This window comes from Polypterus senegalus, chromosome 16 (genome assembly GCF_016835505.1).
Source record: "Polypterus senegalus isolate Bchr_013 chromosome 16, ASM1683550v1, whole genome shotgun sequence".
Lineage (NCBI taxonomy): Eukaryota > Metazoa > Chordata > Cladistia > Polypteriformes > Polypteridae > Polypterus > Polypterus senegalus.
In genome coordinates, this window is record NC_053169.1 from 8,012,651 (window position 1) to 8,027,114 (window position 14,464).

At 45.5% G+C, this 14,464-nt stretch overlaps 1 protein-coding gene across 2 annotated transcripts in view; it reads right to left on the bottom strand.

Moving 5' to 3' along the window:
* Positions 1 to 14,464, bottom strand: part of hmgcll1 (3-hydroxymethyl-3-methylglutaryl-CoA lyase-like 1) — a 56,690-nt gene that overhangs the window by 16,406 nt on the left and 25,820 nt on the right. For both annotated transcript variants that reach the window (XM_039738585.1, XM_039738586.1), the window contains exons 6-7: positions 12,902 to 12,965; positions 11,233 to 11,421 (exon numbers count right to left, since the gene is read on the bottom strand). In XM_039738585.1, coding sequence (XP_039594519.1) covers positions 11,233 to 11,421; positions 12,902 to 12,965 — 253 coding nt within the window. The remainder of the gene's footprint in view (positions 1 to 11,232; positions 11,422 to 12,901; positions 12,966 to 14,464) is intronic.

Genomic DNA, 14,464 nt, shown 5'->3' on the forward strand with positions numbered 1-14,464 from the left:
GTATCAGTTCCCGTGAGTTTTTCTTTAGGCCCTAAAAGAGATCAGAAAGGATTGCACAGGCACAAAGAAGGTGTCCACGTTTTGGGGGGGTGAGCAAAAGAATTCTGAACCGTGTCTTTCATGTCAAGACAGATGTTACAAATGTAGGGGGCACTGGCATCAGAGGTGAATTCACAGAAGGAATTATTAAGGAGAAGATTGAGGGGGTGTGGTGGGCTGGCAACCTGCCCGGGGTTTGTTTCCTGCCTTGCGCCCTGTGTTGGCTGGGATTGGCTCCAGCAGACCCCCGTGACCCTGTAGTTAGGATACAATATGTTTTATTTGAGCACATGTTTGGCTGGGTGTCTTCATGTCCCTGTTCACTGTGATTAGTGATATCAGCAGCCCTTTCTGTATAAATATGGGGGTGAATTGCAGCTGTCGTATCCTTTGGTGGAAAAATTGAGAAGTAGTTGGCTTTCGTTACCAGGTAAGCCCTAGTGTTTTGATTCTTCTTGTGTTATTTTTGACTCCATTTCTGTCTGTGACCACAGACTTAGTCATTGTCTTTGGTTCCAATTGTCTTCCTGCCTTCCGTCTGCTCTCCATCCCGCTGCAGTTGCGTTCACGGCTGGCCTCAGCATCACTCTCGCCAGTACCGGGTTCACAAGATCAATGCCCAAGGTTAATCTCTGACCAATCTTAAGTCAAGTTGGGGAGCATGCACTGGTACACTGGTATGGCAAAACACCTCGGGATTCTGGTTGGCAAAACAGACAGACATGCGGTCCAGTCCTGTCCTACGGGAATGACCCTCTATCTGCCACAACCAGGTGTTACGTGGGCGACCCCTTGGCCTGGTCCGGCCACTCGGGTTTACAACAACGAGGGTCCTGCGAGCTGGAACATCCTCAGGGAAACGCGGCACGTGGCCGTAGCGCCGTAATTGACCCTCCCTAGCAAAGCAGGTCATGTGCCTCATTCGGGACTCCATGAGCGACACAAAGTCAAACCAGCGGTACCCAAGGATTTTACAGAGAGACACAGTACCAAAGGAGTCCAGTCTTCATCTCAGGTCACTGGACAGCATCCATGCCTCGAACCATACTGTATAGCAAGACTGGGAGCACCAGGACTCTAAAGACTTGGACCTTCGTCCTTTTGCATAGATATCGGGAGTGCCAAACACCCCTTTCCAGTGACCTCATGACCCCCGCAGGCTCACAATCCATCTACTGACCTTATAGAAAAAGTCACCAGAGTCACAAGAATGTCACTGCCAAGGTAAGAAAACCTCTCGACGAGATCGACACTCTCTCCGCAGAGAGACACACTGCTGATGGCCGTGCCCACGAGGCTCTTTGGTTTTTATCAGGACACTCGCAAGCCCAGACACTCAGACCCCTCGCTCAGTCTCTCGAGCGCCCCGATCAGAGCCTCCATTGACTCCGTGAAAATCAAAGTCAAGATCACTGAACCTCTGATCACCAACAGATGCCCTACAGCCGCTGGACCCCACGCCCCTGCACACCCAGTCCATGCTGCACTGGACAGAGTAGGACCAGAACACACCACTGACGAACTGCAGAATCAACTGGGAAAAGCACAGAGGGTCTGCCTCCACTCTGCACAGCACTCACAGTACCAGCGTACAGGCCGGCCATGATATCCAGCAAATTCGAGGGGATACCGTGAACCCTCAGGGTGTCCTATCTTAGCTTCCCTTTAATAAACTTGCTTAAAACTTGCTTCAGGTTTTGGTCTCGTACGTTGTGAGAGATGGACATCTGAAGCGGAGCTCCGTTAGCAGCGGTGTTATTTTTTATATTATTTCTTTATTATCCTGTATTTATTCCACCCGAGGGTTCTACTATAATATATGCAAGCATACTCACTCACCTAAAGGATTATTAGGAACACCTGTTCAATTTCTCATTAATGTAATTATCTAATCAACCAATCACATGGCAGTTGCTTCATTTAGGGGTGTGGTCCTGGTCAAGACAATCTCCTGAACTCCAAACTGAATGTCAGAATGGCAAAGAAAGGGGATTGAAGCAATTCTGAGCGTGGCATGGTTGTTGGTGCCAGACGGGCCGGTCTGAGTATTTCACAATCTGCTCAGTTACTGGGATTTTCACGCACAACCATTTCTAGGGTTTACAAAGAATGGTGTGAAAAGGGAAAAACATCCAGTATGCGGCAGTCCTGTGGGCGAAAATGCCTTGTTGATGCTAGAGGTCAGAGGAGAATGAATGGGCCGACTGATTCAAGCTGATAGAAGAGCAACTTTGACTGAAATAACCACTCGTTACAACCGAGGTATGCAGCAAAGCATTTGTGAAGCCACAACACGCACAACCTTGAGGCGGATGGGCTACAACAGCAGAAGACCCCACCGGGTACCACTCATCTCCACTACAAATAGGAAAAAGAGGCTACAATTTGCACGAGCTCACCAAAATTGGACAGTTGAAGACTGGAAAAATGTTGCCTGGTCTGATGAGTCTCGGTTTCTGTTGAGACATTCAAATGGTAGTCAGAATTTGGAGTAAACAGAAGGAGAACATGGATCCATCATGCCTTGTTACCACTGTGCAGGCTGGTGGTGGTGGTGTAACGGTGTGGGGGATGTTTTCTTGGCACACTTTAGGCCCCTTAGCGCCAGTTGGGCATCAGCTACCTGAGCATTGTTTCTGACCATGTCCATCCCTTCATGACCACCATGTACCCTCCTCTGATGGCTACTTCCAGCAGGATAATGCACCATGTCACAAAGCTCGAATCATTTCAAATTGGTTTCTTGAACATGACAATGAGTTCACTGTACTAAAATGGCCCCACAGTCACCAGATCTCAACCCAATAGAGCATCTTTGGGATGTGGTGGAACGGGAGCTTCGTGCCCTGGATGTGCATCCCACAAATCTCCATCAACTGCAAGATGCTATCCTATCAATATGGGCCACCATTTCTAAAGAATGCTTTCAGCACCTTGTTGAATCAATGCCACGTAGAATAAAGGCAGTTCTGAAGGTCAAACACCGTATTAGTATGGTGATCCTAATAATCCTTTAGGTGAGTGTATAAACATGGTTGGCAAGAAAGGAACTCAAAGAAATGAAAAAGAAGCATCCAAGCCCAGACCGACAAGTGACATGGGTCACGATAGCTCGCTGATTGGAGAAGATCATTTGAAACTGGTAAAGGCCTTGCAGTCCACACTTTCACCTACTCCACGCGATCCGGGTACATCGGCTGTAATAGTGCCCGCCGCTTCACCTACGGTGCACGAAAGCAGAAATGATCTGTCCGAACTGAAGGTGATGATTGCTGAGCTCAAGCAAGAGATAAAGAATGATATAAAGAAAAGTGAGAAGGCAGGTGAGAAGCTGAGGCAAGAGCTGCAGCCGGATAATAAAGACTCGCAGAAACGCATATACAGTGAGGAACATAAATATTTGAACACCCTGTGATTTTGCACTTAGAAATCATGGAGGGGTCTGAAATTCACATTGTAGGTGCATTCCCACTGTGAGAGACAGAATGTAAAAAAAAAAAAAAAAATCAGGAAATCACATTGTATGATTTGTACAGAATTTATTTGTATTGCACTGCTGCACACAAGTGTGTATTTGAACAGCTGAGAAAATCAGTGTTAATATTTGGTATTTGTTTGCAATTCCAGAGGTCAAACGTTCCTCGTCGTTCTTGACCAGGTTTGCACACACTGCAACAGGGATTTATGGCCCACTCCTCCACACAGATCTCCTCTCGATCTGTCAGGTTCCGGGGCTGGCGCTGAGCAACACCGAGTTTCAGCTCCCTCCAAAGATTTTAGATAGATAGATAGATAGATAGATAGATAGATAGAGTGAAAGGCGCTATATAATAGATAGATATGAAAGGCACTATATAATGCACAGATAGATAGATAGATAGATAGATAGATAGATAGATAGATAGATAGATACTTTATTAATCCCAAGGGGAAATTCACATAATCCAGCAGCAGTATACTGATACAAAGAAACAATATTAAATTAAATAGTAATAAAAATGAAAAGAATTGAAATAAAATTAATGTTCGCATTTACTCCCCCGGGAGGAATTGAAGAGTCGCATAGTGTGGGGGAGGAACGATCTCCTCAGTCTGTCACTGAAGCTACTCCTCTGTCTGGAGATGACACTGTTCAGTGGATGCAGTGGATTATTCATGATTGACAGCAGTTTGCTTAGTGCCCGTCAGTCTGATAAATTAATTGTCTAGTGTACTACTAATTGTAGTGATTTTCGATTGGATTTAGGTGTGGAGACCGGCTAGGCCACTCCAGAACCTTGATATGCTTCTTACGGAGCCACTCCTTGGTTATCCTGGCTGTGTGCTTCGGGTCATTGTCATGTTGGAAGACCCAGCCACGACCCATCTTCAGTGCTCTGACTGAGGGAAGGAGGTTGTTGCTCAAAATCTCACAATACATGGCCCCATTCATCCTCTCCTTAATACAGTGCAGTCGTCCTGTCCCGTTCGCAGAAAAGCACCCCCAAAGCATGATGTTTCCACCCCCATGCTTCACAGTAGGGATGGTGTTCTTGGGATGCAACTCCTCCTTCTTTTTCCTCCAAACACGGCGAGTGAAGTTTATAACCAAAAAGTTCTATTTTGGTCTCATCTGACCACATGACTTTCTCCCATGCCTCCTCCGGATCATCCAGATGGTCATTGGCAAACTTCAGACGGGTCTGGTCATGTGATGACTTGAGCAGGGGAACCTTCCATGCAATGCGTGATTTGAAACCATGAGGGCATAGTGTTCTACCGACAGTGACCTTTGAAACTGTGGTCCCAGCTCTCTTCATGTCATTGACCAGCTCCTCCCGTGTAGGTCTGGGCTGATTGCTCACCCATTCTTATCATCTGTGATACCCCACGAGGTGAGATCTTGCATGGAGCCCCAGTCCGAGGGAGACTGACGGTCGTCTTTAGCGTCTTCCATTTTCTGACAACAGTTGATCTATTTTCACCAAGCTGCTTGGCAATTGCCCCGTAGCCCTTTCCAGCCTTGTGGAGGTCCACAATTTTGTCTCTGGTGTCTTTTGACAGCTCTGTGGTCTTGCCCATGGTAGTAGTTGGAGTCTGACTGACTGTGGGGTGGACAGGTGTCTTTAAAGAGCTCAGACAGGTGCTACTAGTTAAGATGACTAAGTGGAGTAGAGGTGGACTTCTTAAAGGCGTGTGACAGGTCTTTGAGAGCCAGAATTCTTGCCGATTGCCAGGTGTTCAAATACTTGTGTGCAGCAGTGCAATCCAAATAAATTCTGTACAAATCATACAATGAGATTTCCCGATTTTTTTTTTTTTTTACATTCTGTCTCTCACAGTGGGAATGCGCCTACAATTTGAATTTCAGACCCCTCCATGATTTCTGAGTGGGAGAACTTGCAAAATCGCAGGGTGTTCAAATACTTATGTTCCTCACTGTATACAGTACTCGCTTTGAGGCGGCCTTTAAATGTATGCCGGAAAAAATTTGGGGAGCACATTCAGGAAAACGCGTCTAAACTGAGCACATCTGGAGGATGTTAAGCAGTCATTCACAACTTGCATTGAAACAGCCGAAAATCTACCATCCATCGCCGATGGAAAAGCAACAGCTGCCAATTTCCGAATGTAAAAAACTCGGAGACAGACTCACTGCTCTGGATGATGGAAGCAGAAGGGATAATATTAGAATTGAAGGCCTACCTGAGAATCGTGAAAGTCCAAACCCAGTGAAATTCGCAGTTGAACTATTCTCTAAAATAATTGGAGAGGACTTCAAATCAGATACCGAGATAGCAGCAGCTTATCACGTACGTGGGTCAAATACCTTTAGACTCAGGTCTTTTATTGTCCGCTTCGAGAGATTGTTATGTAAGCTAGATGTGATGGCTCTCCTCAGACACAAGCAAGATATTATATTTGAAAAACTTGCTTCAGATGTTTAGGTTCACAAGATGCAATCATCGTTGTCCAAGGGTTCATCTCCAATCCATCTGAGCTCCCCTTTAATAAACTCTGGCTGACCTCGTCTCCAGCATCGCGGCTCACATTGGCACACACCGGTCCACCCTGACACGCCAGGGCTTGACTCACAATTTCTTTTTGGATATTATGCGGTTTCTCCTCCCTAATTGTGACTTGCATGTTTTCTATGAAGTGCCGGCTACACCCCGCGCCATTATGAACGGCTCAGACCTGCTCTCGCACTTCAGCAATCGTTCAGTTGGCGACAGAAGGAGACGCGGCAGTTACAGGGGATTCAGAAAATGTCTTCTGTCCGCTTCACTTTCTGCACACTTTTATTGTGTTGTAGATTTCCTCTAATATTAATAAATGTGTTGGGTTCGCTTCCCGGGTCCTCCCTGCGTGGAGTCTGCATGTTCTCCCCGTGTCTAAGTGGGTTTCCTCCCACAGTCCAAAGACATGCAGGTTAGGTGCATTGACCATCCTAAACTGTCCCTGGTGTGTGGGCTGGCACCCTGCCCAGGGATTTGTTCCTGCCTTGCACCCTGTGCTGGCTGGGATTGGCTCCAGAAGACCCCGGTGACCCTGTAGTTAGGATGTAGCGGGTTGAAAAATGACTGACCGACTGAATGACTGGATAAATGTGTCATCCATCTACACTCAATAACCCATCGTGACAGAGTGAAGACGTGGGAAAGGTTGGCACTGGCATGACTGGGGAGTCCCACAAGCATAAGCACTTGTTCTGTTTATCTTCTCGGTACTCAAATGTGGCACTTGGTGCCACAGCCCACCTGCCAGGGTGTTTTGCCTGCCTAACGTAAAGTCATCCCTGATGGAGGATCGCAGGAATCGTAGGAAAGAGGGGTCCTTTCATCAGGTTAGCGCTATTTCAGCTGTGGAATAGCCAAATGAGGTCTGCAGGACTCTAAACAAATCCAAATCATATTATGGGATATTATCTATTGTTAAATTCTAAATCCGTACTTCTAAAATGTTTATTTTTATACCGTATTGAGGATTTGTTCTGTTCTGTGTATTGTATTGTATTGTATTGACCCCCCCTTTTGTTTTTGACACCCACTGCACGCCCAGCCTACCTGGAAAGGGGTCTCTCTTTGAAGTGCCTTTCCTGAGGTGTTTTCCATTTTTTTTTTGGGAGTTTTTTCCTGTCTTCTTAGAGAGTCGAGGCAGGGCCTGTTAAAGCCCATTGTGGCACTTCTTGTGTTTTTTGTGATTTTGGGCTATACAAAAATAAATTGTATTGTATTGTATATCTCTGCCAATGAGCAGCTACCCTCCAAAACAGACGCAGCTCTGATCTCTCTCTCTCTCAAAGGGGTCTCTCTTTGAAGTGCCTTTCCTGAGGTGGGTTTTTTTTGGGAGTTTTTTCCTGTCTTCTTAGAGAGTCGAGGCAGGGCCTGTTAAAGCCTCTTGTGTGATTTTGGGCTATACAAAAATAAATTCTATTTCTTTAACTCAATTTTTCTTTTTGTAAAAACTTGCAATAAAATTAATAAAATAAATAAATAAACAAATACATTGTATTGTATTGTATAAGTCCCAAAAGAACTCGCACAGGTTGGGGTATACTGTCCAGAGGCATCTTAACAGCATTACAGAGCCCCCCGGGGCAAAGCAGTGCACTGATGCCCCTACCTGCACAACCACTCACAGGAATAAAAAGGTAATGGTTGTTAAAATGAAACATATATTTATTGTTTTGGTACTCGCAACAAAATCTGTCTTTAAACATTGAAAAACATGCCGTGCAGCAAAGATGAATCAACACAAATGTTTGAAAAATTGAACATGAGCCTCGAAAATCGCAAAAATTTCAACATATAACTGACACTCAATTGGTAAACCATACAGAGGTAGATGGCACAGTATGAAATTACTATGAATTATTCATTATGAATCAAGTGTTTGGGCGCTTTTCCACTGCATAGTACGGCACGACACGGTTCAGTTCAGCTCACTTTTGGGGGGTTTTCCACTGGGAACAGTACCTGGTACCTGGTCCTTTTTGTAGTACCACCTTAGCCGAGGTTCCAAGCGCACCGAACCGTTACCAAAACGTGACGTGTAAACTCTGCTGGTCACTGATTGGCCGGAGAAAATCGTCATTACTGCGTCACTGAACTTGCGACACGAGACACAACAGACCCGCTAGATTTTTAGCACAGCCAGCGAAGGTTCGGACGCACCATTTTGTTTTAACCAAAAATGGCTGTTTCGTGGTCTATTGAGGAAGTACAGACATTCCTCTCGTTGGTAGCCGAGGAGCAGATCCAGCGAGAGCTGGATGGGGTGACGCGGAATGAAAACGTTTTTCAGGAGGTCGCTAAGCTCTTGGGCGCACACGGCTACCATCGGACTTACAAACAGTTAAAAACATCCACATGCCGAGAATGAAGAACACCTTTCCGTCGAGATGCTCCATTGTTGTGTGTTTGTTTGTGGCGCGTTTCCGACGATGTCACGGCAGTAGAGGCGGCGCAACTATAACGACACGTGAATAATCCCGCCCACTCTAAAGCGGTACTAAACTGCCGAACTGAGCCGAACCAAAGTGAGCTGTACTGAACCGTGCTGTGCCGTACTATGCAGTGGAAAAGCGCCATTTGCGACATTTCTTTGCAGAGTTGAAGTGACCACAAACATTAAAGGAACTCTTTGAAAACCCATCAGATCTCAATGGGGGAAAAAAAATCCTGTTCACCCACTTCCAAAGGCTTGGTTGGGTCTTTTGGAGTTTTGTTTGCTGCCCTCATCAGTGCCTGCCATTCCTCCAAGTTTTGTGTCATCTGCAAATTTCACAAGTTTACCAGCTACAGCAGTCATTAATATAACAAGGGTCCAAAGAGAGACCCCCATTGATGGCAGCGGTCGCTCAAATCAGTGACTGTGATTGGTGAGAACGTTCCAAATCAAAGGACCACTTTGAAAACCCATCAGATCTCAATGGGGAAAAAAATCCTGCTGGCTCTCTGTACTGCTATGGACTGATATGGCGATGTGTGAGGAACAAAAAGATGGAAATGAAAATCATCAACCGACAGAGGGACACCCCGAAAATCAAAGGGAAAACATGAGGTGGCAGGCAGGCAGGTGAGTCGATTTTTCCAGAAATTTCATTGCAGCAACTCCAAATCGTACTCAGTAGTTTGTATGCCTGACAACGTCCTAATGAGACAACAGATGGTGACTTGGGGGATCTCCTCCCAGATCTGGACCAGGGCGTCACTGAGCTCCTTGACAGTGTGTGGTGTCCGATGGACCAAAACATAATGTCCCACCTAGAGTTGTTGTATTGGTTTGAGGTCAAGCGAGTGAGCGTTTGGGGGGGAATGGGCAGTCCGTGACATCAATTCCATCATCTTCTCGCCACGTGAGGCTGACATTGTCATACACCAGGAGAAACCAGCATGGGGTCTGACAATGGGTCCAAGGATTTCATCCTGATATGTAATGGCAGTCAAGGTGCCGTTGTCTACCCTGTAGAGGTCTGTGCGTCCCTCCATGGATATGGACCATCCCTGACACACCACCAAACCTGTCATGCTTAACGATGTTACAGGCAGCACAACGTTCTCCATGGCTTCTCCAGATCCTTTCACATCTGTCACATGTGCTCAGGGTGAACCTGCTCTCATCTGTGAAAAGCACAGGGTGCTCTCCAGTGGTGGACCTGCCAATTCTGGTATTCTATGGTAAATGCCAATCAAGCTCCATGGTGCCCACTAGAGGACGGCGGGCCCTCAGGCCACCCTCATGAAGTCTGTTTCTGATTGTTTGGTCAGAGACATTCACAGCAGTGGCCTGCCTGCCTGCTGGAGGTCATTTTTTAGGAGCTGCCAGTGCTCATCCTGTTCCTCGTTGCCCAAAAGAACAAATATCAGTGGGTCCTGCTGATGGGTTAAGGACCTTCAACGAGGGGCCCTGCTCAGCTCTCCCAGAGGAACTCCTGGAATCTCCTCCACGGCCTTGAGACTGTGCTGGGAGACGCAGCAAACATTCTGGAAATGGCACATATTGATGTGCCTGCCATCCTGGAGAAGTTGGACTACCTGTGCCAGCTCTGTAGGGTCCAGGTATGGCCTCATGCTACCAGTAGTGACACTGACCGTAGCCAAATGCAAAGCAAGTGACAAAACAGATGAGGAGGGGATAATGTCAGTGGCCTCCCTCCACCTGTTAACCCATTCATTCCTGTTTTGGGGGTCGTCTCATTGTTGCCCCCCCTCTAGTGCACCAAAGCAGCTGAAACTGATGAAAAAGCCCCTCTGCTACTGAACTGACCTGATCAACAGCTCACAAGAGTCATTAACTTAATGCTAGACTTTCATTAAAAATGTTTATCAAAAGGCTCTTCAATAGATGAAGCTCCCAAGACCTCAAAGGAATTCCAGCAAAGGCAAGGCAATCCCACCAAACAAAGTCCCAGTACAGATGTAGTCGAGAAACAGAGGACACGTTCGAAAAATCTGGAAACCTCAAAGCAATTGCAAAGGCACAGTAAACTCACAAGATACTCTGCACTCCATAGTGTGTTCAAAATGAACTGCCAGGAACTGTGGGAGGCTCGCCCATAAATAGGAGGGAGGGCCGTCACTGGCGGTGATTGGCAGGTGGCCCCACCCTCTGGGGAACCCGCCCCCCCTACAAACCACATGGGGTATAAATGAGGCCACATCTAAATCATATATAAAAGCAAAAAAGTATATACTTAATAAACAAAAGTAACATTAATACAAATAAAGGTTGCAAAATACCCCAGCCAGGGGAGAAATGCTGGGTGAAACATGACAGGCACATTTATTCGAAAACACAAATGGAGAAGGGCAAATTTCTGAATTTAAATCTAAATAAAGTGAGCAGACAGCAGAAATTGCCTGAATTTTATCTGAATCCACGGTATGTTTTCATAATTGACAGTTTTTGTTTTGCTTTTGTTTTGCAATTTTGATCAAACATTTTATAGCAGATGGCATAATTTACCCAAACAGGCCCAGAGCTGACTTCATTTATCCACACACACCCCGTCTTCAATGGGCATTTCAAACTGGACACCTGATCAAAAAATAAAAGCCCGTCTGGACTGTCAGTGCTTAACTTGAGAGCACATTCTGCTGAAGGGTCACTTAATACAGAAAGCACTCACCACCTTGAATCTGTTGGGATCATTCCTGTCACCTGAAGCCAAAAAGCAGCTGCCAAGAAAATACCCCAGAGGTACAGTACCTGCAAGGCGGTCAGGATGTTGGCCAGGGCCTGTCCATAAGTGTCATGGCAGTGAACAGCAAGGGCTTCACAAGGCACTTCTTTTAGAACTCGCTCTAACATCTTAGACATGGCCCCTGGGGTGCCCACTCCAGTCGTGTCCCCCAGCGAAATTTCATAACATCCCATGCTGAATAACCTTTTAGCCACCTGAAAAGAAGACAGAAGGAGGGAGGTAAGGCAGGAGTGGTCATAGAGGATTAGGAAAACGTCCTAACAGGAAACATCACAGGGTGGAGATGTAGGTGGGCTTCTCACTCCTCAAACAATAGACAGATAAGCATAACTGGCAGGATTAGATAGATAGATAGATAGATAGATAGATAGATAGATAGATAGATAGATAGATAGATAGATAGATAGATAGATAGATAGATAGATAGATAGATAGATAGATAGATAGATAGATAGATAGATAGATAGATAGATAGATAAGAAACTATATGATAGATATAGATAGATAGATAGACACTATAGATAGATAGATAGATAGATAGATAGATAGAAGACACTATATGATAGATAGATAGATAGATAGATAGATAGATAGATAGATAGATAGATAGATAGATAAGAACACAAGGAAGTGTTGCCGGAAGATCATCAGGGAGCACATGGAGCACATCCGGGTGTGCCATATAAGGGGCTGCCTCACTCCATTTGGAGAGCCGGAGTCGGGTGGAAGAGGACAGAGCTTACGACGAGAGGAGTAGAGGCGGCAGAAGACAAGAAATTACAAAAAGGACCTTGAGCTATACTGTGGTGTTTTGTGCAATAAATGGGTGTGCTTTCGACATCTGGAGTCTGTGTCTGTTTGTGCTGAGGCTAATCTTTCACAATAGATAGATAGATAGATAGATAGATAGATAGATAGATAGATAGATAGATAGATAGATAGATAGATAGATAGATAGATAGATAGATAGATAGATAAAATCCAATTGTTTTTCCCTTTACGCAGACAAACGTTTGGTGAGCTGCCCTCAGTTGGACTGCAGATGGTGCTCTTTAATGCTTTTCTTTCCAGTTTTCTGCACCTGCTTTCTTTTATTTTTTCTTTGGACTCCCAGAACACCCGCCTCATTTAACCCCCTAGTTGTCTCACATCAGGCCAAATCAAAATTTCCAGTTCATTTCGTATTCATGTTTTTGGGCGGCAGAAGGGATGACATGCAAGGGTCTCATGGGTCGCCATCAGACTGCACACATGTCAAACTCCACACTTTCCTGCTTGTTTCCTAATCCAAATGAGGTTGCTAATGTTATTGCTGTCATAAGGGGGCGCTGTGCCGATACTCCACATAATTCTGAGAGTGCTAATTTTATTCTCTTTTTTTGTGCATAAATCATGGATGTGGGCTCAAATTGCCCAGCCCCCATTTTACATATATACATATTTGCACTTTTCCAAATCTAGCTTTATTCCCCAGCATTGACACTACACTCCTGAATTATTTAGTGACGTTGAGCAAACAAGAAGAGGTTTGAAATATGAGCCACGCAGTGAGTGACCGCAGCACAACAAGCAGATGACAGAGCGGACCCCAGATACTTGGGTCAGTGGTGTGCATATCAACCCATCCATTAAACAGTTTTATAGCTTGTTTAATAATAGAACAGAAGTCCTTACCTCAGCCACTTTACCCGGTTCAGTATGTTTTTCATATGGACAGCCGAGCACACAGGACACATAGCTAAAAGAATTGAAAAATGTATAACATTGCACAAATATAATATTTTAAATGGCAGAAAACAACTGTTGTTTCTTATATTCATTATCTGTATCCACTTTGTCCAGTCCAAGTCATGGGGGAAGCCACTCAAGGCAGGGAGCAGCTTGGGATAGGTAGCTCCTCGTGCCCCCAACACACACTCACTCCCAGAGTTACCAGTCATGTGACCCACATATCTTTTGGAAGTGGTTTTCAGCGAACCTTACAGGACAGTGACAGTGACACAGACGGTGTCACTGGCTGGGCTGGGATTGGCTCCAGCAGACCCCCGTGACCCTGTAGTTAGGATACAGTGGGTAGGATAATGAATGGATAGATCTTTTCCTTCCATATTTCAACTTTGAGCTTCAGTCTGGGAGTTGGGAGTCACCCAAGAGCGCCCCCAGCAGGTCACACCTTATGTATCCAACAATTTTCATTTCATAAATAGGAGCGAGAAAACCAAAAAAAAAAACTCCTTATGAGCGTTAGCCGCTACCCCCTAATGGCTTCCAAGGTCATTATACCATTTGTCAGGGAGAGGAGGTGCGTGTGTGTGTGTGTGTGTGTGTCTGTGTGCCACCATCCACATGTCCTGTCATTCTATCAGAAAAATAAACAAACAAATAAATAAACAAAGAAACATTCCTCACTGCACACAGAGAGTGGGCACTGCCCCCCTAGTGGGTTTTCCAGGTCACCACGCACATGGAAGGGGATATTTGTGTCCCCGCAGGAACAAACCAGATATCCAGCTGTGCTCCTCTAAGCACTTTCCATTATCCAGGGGTCTCATCCCTTTCCACCTGGGTGGCGTGTGACCGCCATGACGACACAGTAGAAGATCTGTTTAATTAACAAAACAGTTTCCCCCTGGACCTTGTAAAATAAGAGTTATTTTATGAAGGCTGCATATTCTAAATATTTAGGAAACCTAGAAAAAAGGCTAAGGGCTTTTCTGGCCGCCTGCTTCTTTTAATTATTTTAAAGACTATGACATATGGAGTAAGTCATGCGGCAATGAAGTAGTTTGATTTAATAGGCGAGTTTACATTAACTTTAATTAGTTTACCAAAACATGGCTATCAAAGGAAATGAAGGATTATGAAGGCGGCCAAGACTCCCATTTGTTTATTTTCATGCTCCGCTCTCGGAGGGCCGCACAACTTGTTTAAACAGCGAGGCCAGCACCGCCATGAAGATATCGCGCTGCCATTACACAACGTGGCGCTAAACGGGCGTATCAGGGTGGCCAGACGATGACCTTTAATGAGCAAAACTGCTGGCTTAAAAAGTGGGCAGGGTGCTGAGGAGCTGATGCCCCATCCAGGGATTGTTTCTGCCTCGTGCCCAATGCTTGCAGGAATGGACACATCCCTGGATTGATGGCTTTAATCATTAAACATCCTTATTGCCGTAAGGTGTCATCGGAATTTAATGGCTGGTTCCAGGCAATTCACAGCACAGCCAAGCCGAGCCTG